We start from the raw sequence: 19,090 nt of genomic DNA, 5'->3' as shown, positions 1-19,090 counted from the left end.
GCTGTGCTTAGGGTCTTTATTGCAGTGTAGATATACCCTACCGGTCCTAGTCCATTATTCACAGAGGACTTTAGTATCGATGAAAGACAGTTGTTACCCAGGGAACACCTAATGCCCCAGTTTGATCCACGCTCTATATTAAAAAGATGAGAGCCTTATTATGGAACTCTCTGGGCAGCATTTGGCAGACAGGCCACAGCACAACCAGCCCTGGGGCGGGACTAAATATATATTTTAAAGTCAAATACAATCATTTTTAAACTTACCCACCAGCTTACTGAACTTCAGAAAGTTAGGAATTTGATCATCTCTTTAAATGCTTCAAATCCATCTTTGCTTTTTCAGAACTGCCAGCACTCCTGCTTTGACTTCCCATTCTCAGATCCAGACCCCTTCGTCCACAGCATTGCCCTGGCCTAACTCTTACGCTTGTCGAGACATCCATGCCTGAATCCTGGAAGTCAGTCCAGTGGGAACATCTAGCTTTTAGGTTTACTCCTCTGCTTTGGACTCCTTTCAAATGGAAGGATAGGCTTCTAACCACACTATGATACATTAAGATGTGTATTCTTGTGTGATAACAGTACACTCAACAAGCTGACACACTCTGCCTTTGATTACAATTATATGACCACCCAGAGACCTCAGAATTTTGTATTCCACCACAACACTTTCCCAACCCATAAAATGACTCATTTAAAAATATCATGTTGCCTCTATATAACTCCATGGTATGCCCACCATACTTGAATACTTGTGCAGATGTGGTCACCCCATCTCAAAAAATATATTTTGAAATTGGAAAAGGTTCAGAAAAGGGCAACAAAAATGATTAGGGGTATGGAACAGCTTCCCTATAAGGAGAGATTAATAAGACTGGGACTTTTCAGCTTGGAAAAGAGATGGCTAAGGGGAGATATGATTGAGGTCTATAAAATCATGACTGTTGTAGAGAAAGTAGATAAGGAAGTGTTGTTTACTACTTCTCATAACACAAGAATTAGGGGTCACCAAATGAAATGAATAGGCAACAAACAAAAGGAAGTATTTCTTTACACAATGCACAGTCAACCTGTGGAACTCTTTGCCAGAGGACGCTGTGAAGGCCAAGACCATAACAGGGCTCAAAAAAGAACTAGATAAATTCATGGAGGATAGGTCCATCAATGGCTATTAGCCAGGATGGGCAGGGATGATATCCCTAGCCTCTGTTTGCCAGAAGCTGGGAATGAGTGACAGGGGATGGATCACTTGATGATTCCCTGTTCTGTTCATTCCCTCTGGGGCACCTGGCACTGGCCACTGTCGGAAGTCAGGATCCTGGGCTAGATGGACCCTTGGTCTGACCCAGTAGGGCCATTCTTACGTTCTTATGTCCAAACTGAGAGCAACGCTCAATGAGCGGGGAACAAAATAGAACAAACAAAGGAAATCCTTTTTTAAGAATGTACTCCAAGGTATACAGCCTTATTTCTTTTGTACAACAGAGAACTGTCGTCTACAGCATTAAGACTCAATTCTGCTCTGACACTTGAGTTCATTCATGTATGCTGTGTGAGTAACTTATTTGAGAAAAACACAAGGCACTGCAGTGTATTTGAGGGCAGGACTGAGCCCTTTGTGACAAAAGAGAGGTCAGAGAGAGCTTTATAAGTGGGGGAAGACAGTTACTGATGGTTTGTCTACATTTTGAGTTAGTGCATCCCAGTGGGGATGTAAATTCTAGTCAGCATCAGTGTGTCACACATTAACTGGCCCACGTGGACCTTGCTGGTGTGAACTATCTGGCACACTGATGTGGACTAAAACTGACACCCCAGAGGTGTGCACTAATACACCATGTAGAAAAGCCCCTAGAGTAGCTGGAGAGGCCATATTTTGGTCTCTCTGACTGGTTTAAAGTCAACAGTGAAGTGAGCTTCCAACACATACCCAGCACAGATGTTACAGGTTCAGATTCTGATGGCTGATTCTGGCCTATATCACTTGGGACACAGTGCCTCTAGCTTTATTCCAAAGCTTATGTGAAAAGCTGAAACTACTTAAGGACAGATAAAACATGTAGTTGCATAATAACCAGTTATTTGGAAATTTTGAAAGAAAGAGTGATAGGCTACCATAGTAGCTTTTGTTTCATGTTCTCTGTGTATATAAAATCTCCCCACTATATTTCCCACTGTATGCATCTGATGAAGTGAGCTGTAGCTCATGAAAGCTTATGCTCTAATAAATTTGTTAGTCTCTAAGGTGCCACAAGTCCTCCTTTTCTTTTCACAGCAGCCTTGTGACTAATCTGCACTGCCATGCTGGAGACCTGGATTTGATTTCTAGTCCTAGTCTTTTCTGCTTTCCGGGTCAGCAAAGATTGGGAGTGCTGCAGCATACCATAGAAATGGACAAGGAAGAAGTCCCTGACTTTGTGAAATGCCAAGTTATTTCAGCTTTATCTAAGAAAATGGACTGGGCTGGGCAGGTCAGGTTTTAATTTTTTTACATTACTATTCTTGTTTGAGTTTCTAACTATTCATTGTTCACACACCTAGAGTGGTTCTGGGAGGCTCACTGTATAAATTGGAAACAAACAAGAACTCTATCATTCAGAAGGATGAAAGGACTGAGTCAGAGGAGCTGCTTGCTATGTGGTTAAGATCTGCCGGGCAGACTCTAGTTAACCCTGTCCCCAAATCTTGGCTAACCTTGGTTGACAACGTGATAAGATCCCACCAACACTACAAATTTGAATCCTCTTGTAATCAGGCCAGGTGACAATTGTGTTGTAACTGGCTCTCTTATAGCTGTGGTCATAGTCACAGCTCAGGGACTAGAGAGTGAGGAGTAGAGCAGGAGGAAAGTAGTGGGATCCACCAGAGATACAGTGTTTTCACAGTGGAGAACCTTCAGTAGAACTGAACACAATATCATACACAGAATAAAAAAATATTGTAACAAACAAAAACAACATCTGTACAGTAGCCTCCCAAGTGTCCATATTGCCCTCGGGCATCATGGTGTCAGAACCAGGGTTTAAATCATCTAAAGAAGGGACAAAGAAAGGAATCATTTGCCTTTCAGGTTGGGTCTATGCTAGTCTTGCATGGCAAGTTACCCACTGTTGCACTGCTGTTCGTGGATCTGTGCCAACAGCAGTAACAAGGGAGCACAAATGTAGAAAAGACACCTGCATTTTATCACTGTCATCTAACCCAGCTCAGAGTAAGTCTACAATGACAGGATAGTAAATATTTGCCTGTTCACATTAGCACTCCCCACTGTTGCTACCACTAAATGAGCTGCACCAGGGGAACTATGGCAGTGGAAGATTTTTTTGAAAAAGGCTAGTGGAGGCACAGCGTTTTATATTGCAAGTCAGAGAAAGCAACCCTGACCACTATGGTACACTGAGCATGGTGATCTGTGAGGTGTACTCCATTCTCCTAAACAAAAACACAAAAAAGGGTATGGAACACGTAAACAATCCTCTCCTCTTTGTACAACCAACTAATCTATATATTGTCATTACAAAGATCAGCTGGAATGGCAAATGAAACAGATCAGCAAAAATTCTTGCTTCCTTTTGTTGTTCCTTTTACATATCACAAACTATCACTATACCGTGAGGAAGGCTTGGTGCAGTCATGGCCAAAAAAATGGGAAAAGTCATCATTTTAGTTTACGAAAGACAAAGTCATGGAACACAATATTTTAATTAATATTAACGTTGTCAAAAGAAACGAGAAAATTCAAGTACATAAAACAAATGTACAGTTAAAGTTTAAAGCCATTCAATAATATTTACACGTTAATTAAATACCTCACACTTCAGTGTCTTAGATATTTAGAGAGCCAACATTTCAATGGGAGGTACATGCCTAACCTTCTTCGGTGCTTTTATAAATTCCACTAGGCACCTATCTGCATCTTTAGGTGCCTAAATACCTCTGCAAATCTAGCCCTGACTCATCATAGAGAGGGACAGAAAGGGAAAACAGCACTGTAGCTCCAGTGCAGCCATCTGACAGAGTATGACTGAGAGAATGAGTTGGGAAAGAACCATCAGGCCTTCCAGGGAGTCCATCGACAGGAGCTAAGGTATTTACCCACAGAACCTGGATGCAGGCCTACAGTGGAACTAAATGAGACAAAGTATGTCTGTAGATTCTTAACAGCAATGTGGTTCATCATGTATTATAAAATAAAGATGCCTCAGAAGCCTATATATGAGGCTGCAATTCCATCTCATGGAACTGGCAATATACCCATGGTCATTAGAAGCCCAAAATGTAATCATAACCTCATGTCAGCGTGGTGTACATTACTCCTTACATTTTACACACAGGGTCATAATCTTACGTCCCTGGTGCAATATGGATCTAATTTATTGTGGATCTAATTTATTTAGATTTTAGTAAGGCGTTTGATACTGTGCCACATGGGGAATTATTAGTTAAATTGGATAAGATGGGCATCAATAGGAAAATTGAAAGGTGGATAGGGAATTGGTTAAAGGGGAGACTACAACGGGTCCTACTGAAAGGTGAACTGTCAAGTTGGAGGGAGGTTACCAGTGGAGTTCCTCAAGGATCAGTTTTGGGACCAATCTTATTTAATCTTTTTATTACTGACCTGGGCACAAAAAGTGGGAGTGTGCTAATAAAGTTTGCAGATGATACAAAGCTGGGAGGTATTGCTAATTTAGAGAAGGACAGGGATACCCTACAGGAGGATCTGGATGACCTTGTAAACTGGAGTAATAGGAATAGGATGAAATTTAATAGTGAGAAGTGTAAGGTCATGCATTTAGGGATTAATAACAAGAATTTTAGTTATAAGCTAGGGACGCATCAACTAGAAGTAACGGAGGAGGAAAAGGACCTTGGAGTATTGGTTGATCATAGGTTGACTATGAGCTGCCAATGTGATATGGCTGTGAAAAAAGCTAATGTCGTCTTGGGATGCATCAGGAGAGGTATTTCCAGTAGGGATAAGGAGGTTTTAGTACCGTTATATAAGGCACTGGTGAGACCTCACCTGGAATACTGTGTGCAGTTCTGGTCTCCCATGTTTAAGAAGGATGAATTCAAACTGGAACAGGTACAGAGAAGGGCTACGAGGATGATCCGAGGAATGGAAAACTTGTCTTATGAAAGGAGACTCAGGGAGCTTGGCTTGTTTAGCCTAACTAAAAGAAGGTTGAGGGGAGATATGATTGCTCTCTATAAATATATCAGAGGGATAAATACCAGAGAGGGAGAGGAATTATTTAAACTCAATACCAATGTGGACACAAGAACAAATGGATATAAACTGGCCACTAGGAAATTTAGATTAGAAATTAGACGAAGGTTTCTAACCATCAGAGGAGTGAAGTTTTGGAATAGCCTTCCGAGGGAAGTAGTGGGGGCAAAAGATCTATCTTGCTTTAAGATTAAACTCGATAAGTTTATGGAGGAGATGGTATGATGGGATAACATGGTTTTGGTAATTAAATATTCATGGTAAATAGGCCCAATGGCCTGTGATGGGTTTTTAGATGGGGTAAGATCCAAGTTACCCGGGAAAGAATTTTCTGTAGTATCTGGCTGATGAATCTTGCCCATATGCTCAGGGTTTAGCTGATCGCCATATTTGGGGTCGGGAAGGAATTTTCCTCCAGGGCAGATTGGAAGGCCCTGGAGGTTTTTCGCCTTCCTCTGTAGCATGGGGCACGGGTCACTTGCTGGAGGATTCTCTGCTCCTTGAGGTCTTCAAACTACAATTTGAGGACTTCAATAGCACAGATATAGGTGTGAGGTCTTTTTTAGGAGTGGTGGGTGAAATTCTGTGGCCTGCATTGTGCAGGAGGTCAGACTAGATGATCATAATGGTCCCTTCTGACCTAAATATCTATGAATCTATGAATATACGTAGGCTTGACAGAATCTGATTTTTTTAAAGAATTCAGTGGATAATTTTGATATATATTTTTAAGCATTTTTAATTTTTTTAATCATTTTAATTAAATAATTGTCTGACCTACCCCATAAATTTAATGACAACAGACACTGAGATTCAAAAGTTAAAGTTTTATAACCAGTAAAACACAAACTGTCAACATCACATGTCAAAATATACAGAGTAAATATCCATAAACTGAACTCTACTAAGTTCTCAATCAGCATTTTTCTTATTTTGTCCATCTGCATATTCCTGTCATTGATGGAAATATTTTTCATTTGTGTGTGTATGTATGGCAAAATTGACATTTACCAATGAACAGCTCATCCTTCCAAGCCTAAATATACAGCTTAATGAGTATTGTATTTTAAGATGGCTACAGAGATAAGAGCAAATTGATTGTACTTACAGTTCCAGGCCTTGTGAAGTCAATACTATGTGCTATACTTTGTCTCATTTGATTGCTAAACAAACGAACACAGACACTTTGAAGATATTCTGGTGTGATCTAAAATAAAGAAACAAACCAAGCACATGAAATTACATAACATTTCCATTTGACTTCAGCCAGGTACTTGTACAGGAAGTCAATGTTTCCCAACCTATCAGTGGGTCACAGGAAAGTTCTAGATGGGTCTTGGACCCGGTGTGGAGGTGAGACCCTGCATGCGGAGGAGAGGGTAGGAAGGGGGAGCAAACCTGCCCCGTAATCACGCTGCAGCAGTGGCTTCTCTCCCCAGGGGCTGGGCCCAGTTCTGGATTTTGTGACCTGGCACATGGAGTCACAGCCCACCCACATTTGTCCCAGCCACCGTTCATGAAGGGGGATGGACAGGACAAACTTGAGTGGTGCTGCGACCCTTTGCACCAGATTGCAGCACCACTCACTCAAATTTGGACTCACTGCCCCTCCATGACGGCAAACCTGAATGGCACTGCGACTCTGTGCACCAGGTCACAATGCCCAGAGCAGGGAGCTGGGCCCAGCTACATGGGACTGGAGCTGTCTCTGCAAGGTGAGCGCAGGGTGGATTCACTCTCTACCACCCTACCCTGGGGCTTCCCCTCTGCACTCGGCTAGGATTAGGGTTGCAGTACCAAGGTGGCCGGTGTGGGTGGCTGGTGCCTCCTTGGTGGGGCACCAAGGAGCAGGAGGAAGCAAAGGATGCTGGCCTATGAATTTGGGGCCTCCTGACTAATTTGGATCCTGGTGGGGGGAGGAGGATGTCACAAAAAAAAAAATAAAAAAAAAAAAGACAAAATGGAGTTGGTGGGTCACCTTAGATTTGGGATAGCTCAGTGGTTTGAGCATTGGCCTGCTAAACTCAGGGTTGTGAGTTCAATCCTTGAGGGGGCCGTTTGGGAATCTGGGCCAAAAACTGGGGATTGGTCCTGCTTTGAGCAGCAGATTGGACTAGATGACCTCCTGAGGTCCCTTCCAACCCTGATATTCTATTAGTCTATACATGTTTTGGGAAACCACTGCAGTAAGTGGTTTTATAAGGAAGCGCCAAAAATGAAAATTCAACACATTAAAGTCTATGTACAAGTTTTCTTTTGTTAAAAGGGAAGTTAAACCAAGAATAAATACTAAAATGGCAATACTGCTGAGAATTATGTGGTAACAACTCACCATAATCCTGCCTAAACAAATGATAGAGCTCAAAGCATACACAGACAGCTATCCAGGAGAGAGAGTAAGCGCATGTCACGTACATATACATTTTTGTGCTTCATTTCATACAATTCTAATGTTGTTTACAGTGAGCTTTAGGGTTTTGGGAAAATAAAATCACAACAGCTCTGCCTCCCAGGGAAATGGCCATATGCTTCCTGGATATCGGGGATTTGAGGGTTGGGATGTTCACACTTCATTCCCCCTTGCTGAGTACAGGGGCTCCTGGACGGGGATCTACCTGCCTCAAAGCAGCTGAAAGCTCTTCAGTAGCTGAGAAGCCTGCTCTTTCCTCTCCAGGGAACCCCAGTTCGTGATATCTCTTAGACCCCGCCTAACAGCTGCAGTAGCAAGGTTCCTGAAGCCCTCAAAGTGTAAAACAACATTATTTTAAATAGTCCAGTTTGGGGCCACAACTGTATTGTTTGTTTTTTTTACGAAGTGATGGGCAGGGACACACCAATACTTTCAATCAGAACTAATATACTTCCATCATGATTCTATTCAAAGTTCAAAACCACCTTAAAAAGAAAAGGAGTACCTGTTGCACCTTAAAGACTAACAAATTTATCTGAGCATAAGCTTTCGTGAGCTACAGCTCACTTCATCGGATGCTTGAAGTGGAAAATACAGTGGGGAGATTTTATATACACAGAGAACATGAAACAATGGATGTCACCATACACACTGTAACAAGAGTGATCAGGTAAGGTGAGTCCGCAGTGTAGAGAAGCAAAGTGTGCGTTGTAAATGGCATGATTTCTGTGTGTATATAAAGTCTGCTGCAGTTTCCACGGTAAACATCTGATGAAGTGAGCTGTAGCTCACGAAAGCTCATGCTCAAATAAATTGGTTAGTCTCTAAGGTGCCACAAGTACTCCTTTTCTTTTTCAGGTAAGGTGAGCTATTACCATTGGGGGTGGGGTGGGGGGGTGAATCTTTTGTAGTGATAATCAAGGTGGGCCTAAGTTAATTGTATCCCGTTTGCAAATTAATTCCAATTCAGCAGTCTCTCGTTGGAGTCTGTTTTTCAAGTTTTTTTGTTGAAGAATTGCCACTTTCAGGTCTGTAATCGAGTGACCAAAGAGACTGAAGTGTTCTCCGACTGGTTTTTGAATGTTATAATTCTTGACATCTGATTTGTGTCCATTTATTCTTTTACGCAGAGACTGTCCAGTTTGACCAATGTCCATGGCAGAGGGGCATTGCTCGCACATGATGGCATCTATCACATTGGTAGATGTGCAGGTAAACGAGCCTCTGATAGTGCGGCTGATGTGATTAGGCCCTATGATAGTGTCCCAAAACCATCCTGAAGTCAGAGCCAGGGTAGAAACATTGATCTACAACTCAGGAGCACCACCAGCTGGACACATTTGGGAAGGATCAGATGATGCACTTTCCTGAGCTTTGAGTGCAAAGGAAAACAAAAGTCAAAATAATACCTCCTTAGCCTGACACAGCTCCATGTAAGAACACAGGGACTATCACTTTGGACAGCACTGCACCAAGCTAGGGAATGGGAGCAACGAATGACTGGACATTTACTCCCAACTATTTTCAAAGCTAGTGTGATCAGGCACCTTTCCCACCCTGTTCTACAGCAAAGTCCACACACTGTGGCAGATCATAAATTCCTTTCATGGTGCCACTTTAACACTGCTTCGTCAGCAGAAAGCAACCCTAAACTCAGAGTCACCACAGCACCGGATTAACTCTCCTGTGGGCCCGGGGCTATTAGATTTTGTGGGGCCCCTGTATACAAGTCTTTTTCCTAATTTAGAACAAAATGATCACAATTATGGCACTGAGGCTATTAACGCTATACTAAACTTGCCTTTTAATTAACATAAAGCCAGTTTGCGGTTACATTTCAGTCTTAAAACATGTAGAATATAGTTAAGTTAATTCAAAATAGCCTACTTCTTACCTTAGAACAGCTGTTATATTAGTTTCTTTCTGGGAGGGAGTTTGGGTACAGAAGGAGGCTCCAGGCTAGGGCAGAGTGTTGGGGTGAAGAAAAGGGTGAGGGGTGTGGGCTCTGGGAGGGAGTTTGGGTGCAGAAGGGGATTCTGACCTGGGGCAGGGGTTTGCGGTGCAGGAGGGGGTGCGATGTGCAGGCTCCATCCACGAGGCGCTTACAACAGGCAGCTCCCAGCTGGCAGCACAGCAGGGCTCAGGCAGGCTGCCTGCCTGCCTGCCAGCCATAGCCCCACGCTGCTCCCGGAAGTGGTCAGCTGCTGGCACGTCTCCGTGCGCCCCTGGGGGGGAAGCATGTCTCCATGCGCTGCCCGCGCCACAAGCGCCACCCCCGCAGCTCCCATTGGCTAGTTCCTGGCCAATGGGAGCTGCAGGGATGGTGCTGGGGGCAGGGGCAGCGCATGGAGCCGCCTCCCTGCCAGGGCCACAAAGACGTGCCAGCAGCCAGCCTCTTCCGGGAGTGGTGTGAGGCCATGGCATGCAGGCAACCTGCCTGAGCCCTGCTGTGCCGCTGGACTTTTATGGGCCTGGAGATCACGATCGACTGGCAGAAACTCCAAGATCGACCAGTTGATCGCAATCAATGGGTTGGTGACCTCTGAATTGTACATAATTATGGATTTATTTTTGCAGAGGCCACCCTTAGCCCGAGACCCTGGGCTGCAGCCCCTAAAACCCCTGCATTAATCCAGCCCTGGTCACCAGCCACAAGATGTTCACCCTAGTGTAGGGGGATCCTTCAGTGGCACAGAGCAAGTGTAGTGACTCCAACCTCCGCTCTCCCACAGCCAGCAATCCATGGCTACCTTAACAGCCCCTGGAAGCTACCGGTAGCCAGCATAATTAAGAAAAACCTTCAGGCTGTTCCAAGTTATATTGGAAGACTAGACCAGCACAGAGTCAGGCCTTGTCTATACTACATAATTAAGTCGACCTAAGTTTGGTGGCTGTATGTCGACCTCAGTAATTACTACAGTGGTTCATGTCCACATTATGCCCTCTCTGTCGGTGGTGTGCATCCTCACCAGAAACACTTCTACCGACTTAACTTTGTAGGGTACCGTGGGGCTCTGACAGCCGTGAGCCCCGCACAGGGCTGAAAGCCAACAGGCAACGTAAGTAACGTAGCGTCTAAACAGACACTGCCTCACCCTAACTACATTGACCTAAGTGCTACACCTCTCACGGAGGTGGAGTTATGAGGTCGGTGTAGTGGGCGAGTTACATCAGTGGGAGCAACACTATAGTGCAGACGCTTACAGAGTTAGGTTGAGGTAAGCTGCCTTACATTGACCCAACTTTGTAGTGTAGATCAGGCCTTAGGCCAGGCTGAAGAACAGAGACAGACTTTCAAGGACATCTTTGCAATGCCTCTACCCGAAGTTGGGCTGTGCATTCCTGAGTCACAGATAGGGATCTGAGCCTCTCTGCACAGAGACAACTCCCCTTCTTCGTGGGAATTTTTCTTTACTAACTAAGTTAACATAACACAAAGTTCAGCTTGGGGGATGGAGGGCAAACACCCTTGCACCACCCAGATCCTGGGTTAGCTGGGAGACTGGTATAAACTAGAAACGCTCAGGGGGTGTCTCTAATTTAAAGCAGCCTCCCAAGGGCTGTCATGTGCTGTGCCACAGTCCATAATCTCCATACAATTGTGCGCTATGGAGATTCCCCCTTCCTACCCCTATGCCAGAGCCCACAAGGGGAGCAGCATAGAAACAATTATGCTTGCAGTATACTGTTCCCGAGCTGGGGTAATTCTATTCCAGCCCTTTGTGGCGCCTTTATCCTACCAGAGCAGCATGCAGGGATAAAGGGAGAATCTCTCCCCAAGATTTCCGTTTGTCTATTAAATGCATACTGTACTTACAGAAACACTGAGCTACCATTAATCTTAACTTGCACTTCAGGCAGATTCTACTTCCATTTCCTAAAGCAGAACCATGTACACACTTGGGGCTCATCTTACCATCTTGCCATTGACTGTGGCCTCGAGGGAATCCACCAGCTCAGCAGTGACCCCGATGAGATTGTGATAGTCTACCTGGATTTTATTAAACCGTTTAAGGTAGGTCATGCTCCTGTGCTCAGCCTCCACCAGCTGCTGATGAAGCTGCTGCAAGATTTCTATGAAGAGGTTAAAAAAGAAAACAACTTATTCGTCTGATCAAAAAAGGCAGAAACACAGTTTTATTGCTTTGCAGGACAACAACTTTGCCTGCTGCCATAGAAATTTTTTTAGTCCCAAGATGGAGTTAGAACAAATTCACTTGTAGCTGTGGGCAATTCCCTCTTGTCCTATCCATTCAATGAAGCTACTATCACAATTACTTCTGCAGTTACAAGTTCTGTCACCACAAATAAGGCATTGTAATCCCCTGGAAGCATCAGGCCAGAGGATGCTGCTTAAAATAGAGGTGTAAAGAGGGGGAACCTGTTTCTATGTAAAACCTCCAAATAATCAGAAATTAAAGGAAATTCAGAACAAAATGCGTGACAAAGTGCAGCACAAACTTGATTCACTGAACTCTGGTTATCAAAGAATCATAGAACTGGAAGGAACATCGAGAGTTTCATCTAGTCCAGTCCCCTGCACTCAGGGCAGTGCTCCTTCCTAGGTAGTCATTTCCCATTTTGTATGTGTGCAACTGATTACTCCATTTAGGAAGAAATACTTTGCATTTGTCCTTATTGAATTTCATCCTATTTAATTCAGACCATTTGTCCAGACCATTTTGGATTTTAATCCTATCCTCCACAGCACTTGAAACCCCTCCCAGCTTGGTATCATCTGCAAACTTTATAAGTGCACTCTCTATGCCATTAATGAAATTGTTGATGAAGATATTGACCCAGAACTGATCCCTGCAAGACCCCACTCGTTATGCCCTTCCAGCAGACTGTGAACCACTGATAAGTATTCTCTGGGAATGGTTTTCCAACCAGTTTTGCACCCACCTTCTAGTAGCTCCATCTAGGTTGCATTTCCCTAGTTTGTTTATGAGGTCATGTGAGACAGTGTCAAAAGAAAAGGAGTACTTGTGGCATCTTAGAGACTAACAAATTTATATGAGCATAAGCTTTCGTGAGCTACAGCTCACTTCATCAGATGCATTCAGCTTTACTAAAGTAAAGATATAACATGTCTACCACTTCCCCCCATCCTCAAGGCTTGTTACCCTGCCAAAGAAAGTTATCAGGTTGGTTTGACATGATTTGTTCTTAAATCTATGTTTATTTATCACCTTATTATCTTCTAGATGTTTGCAAACTGATTGCTTAATTATTTGCTCCATTATCTTTCTGGGTACAGAAGTTAAGCTGACTGGTCTGTAATTCCCTGGGTAGTCTTTATTTCCCTTTTTATAGATGGGCACTATATTTGCCCTTTTCCAGCCATCTGGAGTCTCTGTTTGGATTGTTTTGTAATTTGCATCTGCGTGCTGCGCTCTCCAATCCCATGGCACAGTGAAGAGGCTTCCCGCTGGCTTCAACTATCATGGTCCCATTGCATCCAGCCAGCATCTGGTCCTTGCAGCCAGGGTTCAAGAATTCAGAGCAGAGGCAGACTCAAAATACAGTTTAGTCCCAAAGGATGTGACCCTTTGTTACCTCAAGCTTAGACCAGTGCTTCTCAAGCTATCTGGTATGGGGACCAGCGATTTTTTTTTCCAATGTGCGCGCAGACCAGCAGCCAACGTGCCGGTCCGCGGACCACCACTTTGAGTAGCACTGGCTTAGACTACAATGCATAATTCAAGTTACTTGAAACAACAAGAGGTAAAACATTTTCTAACAGAAGGGTTATTTTGAAGTTGGAGCTGTCACTTCAAAGACAAAACCAGCAAGAGGTGAAGGAGGACCCTTAATTGCTAACTCATGGAGAGCCATGGTGCTTTGGCGGTAACATGAATTAACTAAGCATTTCCTGTAGTAAAATTTGTGATGACTATTTTTGTAAATACAGATGTGCAATGCTTTTTCTCTGTCCTAAATCACTATGCATTCTAGACTTAAAGAAAAAATGAATTGTACAGACTATAATTTTAAAAGCCCTCTCAAAATATCTAGTCATCCTTCTACATTACAACATTCATGGAATTTTACCAATTCCCCAATAATTCCCTGCAACTTCTGCCTTAGAAGCCCCTGGGGTGAGGGTGGGGGGGCAATTTCACCATGTACTTTGGCAGATAATTCCTCTGTCTAATGGACTTGGCAATTAGCAGAATTTGCAATTACAGTAGAACCTCAGAGTTATGAACACCTCGGGAATGGAGGTTGTTCATAACTCTGAAATGTTTGTAACTCTGAACAAAATGTTATGGTTGTTCTTTCAAAAGTTTACAACTAAACATTGACTTAGTAAAGTTTCATAGCGGTATTATGCAGAAGAAAAATGCTGCTTTTAACCATCTTAATTAAAACGAAACAAGCACAGAAAGCTTCCTTACGTTGTCAAATCTTTTTTTAAACTTTCCCTTACTTTTTTTTTAGTAGTTTACATTTAACACAGTACTGTACTGTATTTGCCTTTTTTTTTTTTTTGGTCTCTGCTGATGCTTGATTGCATACTTCCAGTTCCAAATGAGCTGTGTGGTAGACCAGTCAGTTTGTAACTCTGGTGTTCATAACTCTGAGGTTCAACTGTATATTGTACCCATATTGACCACAGAAAATAATTCCACTTTTTCTTTTATTTATACTCCTTCTACAACAAAAGGGACAATAAGGTACATTAATGGGTTACATTTCTGTTACATTTTGTTCTTTCACATCCAATTGCTTTTGGGGTAAACAGAACACCAATACAAACTAAACAACAACGTTATTTTAAATTTTAGTTTTCAAGCCTAATCCCTAGATCCCTGCTCTCCAGGAACAGCAGCAATCTGTATCACACTACTGACTACCAATAATGGCATAAACATACAAACAGAAGATGGGAATTTGAAATTGCATGGCATAGTGGACAGGGTCATGAGCCAACAAAAGCTATAAAATCTGCTGGCGGGCCACGAGACAGTTTGCTTACGTTGACCATTGGCAGGCACGAGCACCCGCAGCTCCCAGTGGCCGCGGTTCGCCATTGCCCACCAATGGGAGCTACGGGAAACGGCGGACAGCACGTCCCTGCAGCCCGCGCCACTTCCTGCAGCTCCCATTGGCCGGTAACAGCGAACCGTGGCCACTGGGAGCTGCGGGTGGCAGTGCCGGTGGACAATCAGTGTAAACACTGTCTTGCGGCCCACCAGCGGATTACCCTGACAGACCGCAGGTTGCCCACCACTGCCTTAAAGGGAAGCAGAGGAACTCTACAATTATTGCTGATGTTTTTATTTGCTAGAACGTATGTTTTAAAGTAGCTAGACACTCAGCCATCTTTGCTCCTACGGTATGAAGATGGCATCTTACTTATCTGTAAAACAAGACTGAATACTTACTGTGGAACTAGCTGGTGAAAAATTCCCAAAGATCAACTTTACTACAGCACATTTAACAGAACTAGGACTTCTTTTATCAGATGTCAAAGTTTTATGGAGTGGCAGGAATGCATTCAATCCCTCCCCCAGTATGAAACAATGCAGCTTTAAATGAACACATGGGGAAAAGCACACACAAGTGCTTAAGACACAAGACCAGGAGTCAGAAGAACTAGATCCTATTCCCTACTTGATAAGAGACTTGTTCTGTGATCTTGAGGAAATAAATTTGCCGCCTTTTGCCTCAGTTTCCCACTCTATAAAATGGGGATAATACCACCCTCCCTCACAGGGGTGTTGTGAACATGAATTGTTGTTTCTAAAGTGCTTTGAGATCCTCATTCGGAGGGTGGTACATGCCTACACTGCATATCCCAAGCACAAATTCTTAGGAAGTTCAGAACACTAAAGTTACTGTGACACCTGATCTCAGTACCTTCCAAGCCATCCTTTGCAGTCCCAGACCAGTTAAATTTTGAGGCGTTATGGGCCAATTGTGAACAAAACTATCAGATCATTGTATAGTAAATTATTTTCTGACAAAACTGTTTCACCAAACATCATAAACTACATCAAACTGTCCAGAAGGACAATACTCAAACTGAACTGCTCCATAAAACTTTCACTATCAATGAAAAAAAAATACAAGTCACTATGTAATCTTTTTTAAAAAGTCATTCAAAAACTTTTGGATATACACAGATAATGATGAAAATGAAATGGAGCATGCAGAGCAGCTGCATTCTCTTACTTCTAAGCTGTGTTTTCTGCAGTTTGTGAATAAAAGGACAATTATAGTATGCTCACAGTTCTCTTTCCCCTCTCCCCAAAGAATTGCCTCTTTCTGAGAGTCACTTATAATGAATCCTGCAGATGCAGGACGCTGCAATTTGTGACTGCATCTTTGTATCCAACTGCAAGTCAAGCCATTTCGGGGATTTTTTTCTAGAGCAGATAGCCAGAAACTCAGTGGGAACCAATAACAGCTGATCTTTGGGCAAATCATAGATCAAATACGTATCTGGCAAAATAAAGAATCATAGAATTGGAAGGGACCTCAAGAGGTCATCTAGTCCAGTCCCCTGCGCTGGTGGCAAGACTAATTATCTAGACCATTCCTGACAGGTGTTTGTCTAACCTGTTCTTTAAAATCTCCAATGATGGAGATTCCACAACTCCCTACGCAATTTATTCCAGTGCTTAACCACCCTGACAGTTAGGAAGTTTTCCCTACTGTCCAACCTAAATCTCCCTTGCTGCAATTTAAGCCCATTGCTTCTTGTCCTATCCTCAAAGGTTAAGAAAAAGTTTTTCTTCCTCTTCCTTGTAACAACCTTTTACATACTTGAAAACTGTTATGTCCCTGCTCAATCCTCTCTTTTCCAGACTAAACAAACCCAACTTTTTCAATCTTCCCTCAGAGGTCATGTTTTCTAGACCTTTAATCATTTTTGTCGCTCTTCTCTGGACTCTCTCCAATTTGTCCACTCCTTCCTGAAATGTGCTGCCCAGAACTGGACACAATACTCTAGCTGAGGCCTAATCAGAGTGGAGTAGAGCAGAAGAATTACTTCTCGTGTCTGGATTACAACACTCCTGCTAACACATCGCAGAATGATGTTCGCTTTTTTTTTACAACAGCATTACACTGTTGACTCATATTTAACTTGTGGTCCACTATGACCCCCGGATCCCTTTCTGCAGTACTCCTTCCTAGGCAGTCATTTCCCATTTTGTATGTGTGCAACTGATTGTTCCTTCCTAAGTGGAGTACTTTGCGTTTGTCCTTATTGAATTTCATCCTATTTATTTCAGACCACTTCTTCAGTTTGTCCAGGTCATTTTGGATTTTAATCCTATCCTCCAAAGCACTTGCAACCCCTCCCAGCTTAGTATCGTCCGCAAACTTTATAAGTATACTCTGTATGTCATTATCAAAATAATTGATGAAGATATTGACCCAGAACTGATTCCTGCAAGACCCCACTCGTTATGTCCTTCCAGCATGACTGTGAACCACTGATAACTACTCTCTGGGAACGGTTTTCCAACCAGTTTTGCACCCACCTTATAGTAGCTCCGTCTAGGTTGCATTTCCCTAGTTTATTTATGATAAGGTCATATGGGACAGTATCAAAAGCTTTACTAAAGTCAAGATATACCACTCAACCGCTTCCCCCCATCCACAAGGCTTATTACCGTGTCAAAGAAAGCTATCAGATTGGTTTGACACAATTTGTTTTTGACAAATCCATGCTGACTGTTACTTATCACCTTATTATCTTCTAGATGTTTGCAAACTGATTGCCTAATTATTTGCTCCATTATCTTTCCAGGTACAGAAGTTAAGTTGACTAGTCTGTAATTCCCTGGGTTGTCCTTATTTCCCTTTTTATAGATGGGCACTATATTTGCCCTTTTCCAGTCCTCTGGAATCTCTCCCGTCTTCCATGACTTCTCAAAGATAATTGCTAATGGCTTAGATATCTCCTCAGTCAGCTCCTTGAGTATTCTAGGATGCATTTCATCAGGCCCTGGTAACTTGAAGACATCTAATTTGTCCAAGTAATTTTAACTTGTTCTTGCCCTATTTTAGCCTCTTCTGATCCGACCTCATTTTCACTGGCATTCACTACATTAGACGTCCAATCACCACCAACCTTCTGGGTGAAAACCGAAACAAAGAAGTCATTAAACACCTCTACCTTTTCCACATTTTCTGTTATTATTCACCCTCCTCCCCACATTGAGTAATGGGCCTAACCTGTCCTTGGTCTTCCTCGTGCTTCTGATGTATTTGTAGAATATTGTCTTGTTACACTTTATGTCTCTAGCTGATTTGATCTCGTTCTTTGCCTTGACCTTTCTAATTTTGTCCCTACATACTTGTGTCGTTTGTTTATATTCATCCTTTGTAATTTGACCTAGTTTCTACTTCTTTTAGGACTCTTTTTTGATTTTTAGATCATTGAAGATCTCCTGGTTAAGCCAGGGTGCCCTCTTGCCATACTCCCTGTCTTTTCTATGCAGTGGGATGGTTTACTCTTGTGCCCTTAATAATGTCTCTTTGAAAAACTGCCAACTGTCTTCTATTGTTTTTCCCCTCAGACTTGCTTCCCATGGGATCATACCTGCCAACTCCTTGAGTTTACTAAAATCTGCCTTCTTGAAATCCATTGTCTTTATTTTGCTGTTTTCCCTCCTACCATTCCTTAGAACCATGAACTCTATCACTTCAGGATCACTTTCACCCAAACTGCCTTCCACTTTCAAATTCTCAACCAGTTCCTCTCTATTTGTCAAAATCAAATCTAGAACAGCCTCTCCCCTGGTGGTTGTCTCCACCTTCTGAAATAAAAAAATTTCTCCAATACATTCCAAGAACTTATTGGATAATCCGTGCCCTGCTGTGTTATTTTCCCAACAGATGTCTGGGTAATTAAAAACTTCGAAATGGACAAAACTTCAAAATGACAACACGGTAAGCAAACTTACAGAGGGAATCTAATTACACAATTGCCTAAACTATAAAATATTCATAGAATTACAAAAATGTAGGGCTGGAAGGGCCCTCGAGAAGCCATCAAGTCCAGCCCCCACACGTTGAGGCAGGACAAAAAAAAACCTAGACCATCCCGGACAGGTGTGTTTGTCCACCCTGTTCTTAACCTCCAATGATGGAGATTCCTATTTAAGACCATTTCCATTGGACATATCCAAAGACAGATGTTCACACAGAGAAAACTTTGCAACATATTACTCATGAAACATATATCCACTCATTGTTCATTTGCTTTTCGTAAGTTTGATGGGGAACATTTTCAGTGATGAGAATAACTCTTGGAACTATGGTCAGCAGGAAAAACTACACACCCAAATGCCTGTACATCCCACAGAACGTATTTAAGCATCTCAACATTTAAGAATTCTTTCCACACATGCAGACCACACGATGCTACAGAAATTTTATTTTATACACTTTGCACTGTGCTGCTTTGTATTATCCGTAGATCTC

General features: G+C 42.7%; 1 protein-coding gene across 5 annotated transcripts in view; it reads right to left on the bottom strand.

The window, feature by feature from the left end:
- Positions 1-19,090, bottom strand: part of ARMC9 (armadillo repeat containing 9) — a 113,982-nt gene that overhangs the window by 75,592 nt on the left and 19,300 nt on the right. For all 5 annotated transcript variants that reach the window (XM_073359129.1, XM_073359128.1, XM_073359130.1 and 2 more), the window contains exons 8-9: positions 11,562-11,719; positions 6,344-6,442 (exon numbers count right to left, since the gene is read on the bottom strand). In XM_073359129.1, the coding sequence (XP_073215230.1) occupies positions 6,344-6,442; positions 11,562-11,719 (257 nt within the window). The remainder of the gene's footprint in view (positions 1-6,343; positions 6,443-11,561; positions 11,720-19,090) is intronic.

Source organism: Lepidochelys kempii, chromosome 9 (genome assembly GCF_965140265.1).
Source record: "Lepidochelys kempii isolate rLepKem1 chromosome 9, rLepKem1.hap2, whole genome shotgun sequence".
NCBI classification, from domain to species: Eukaryota; Metazoa; Chordata; order Testudines; family Cheloniidae; genus Lepidochelys; species Lepidochelys kempii.
This window is presented reverse-complemented; position numbering and strand designations above follow the sequence as displayed.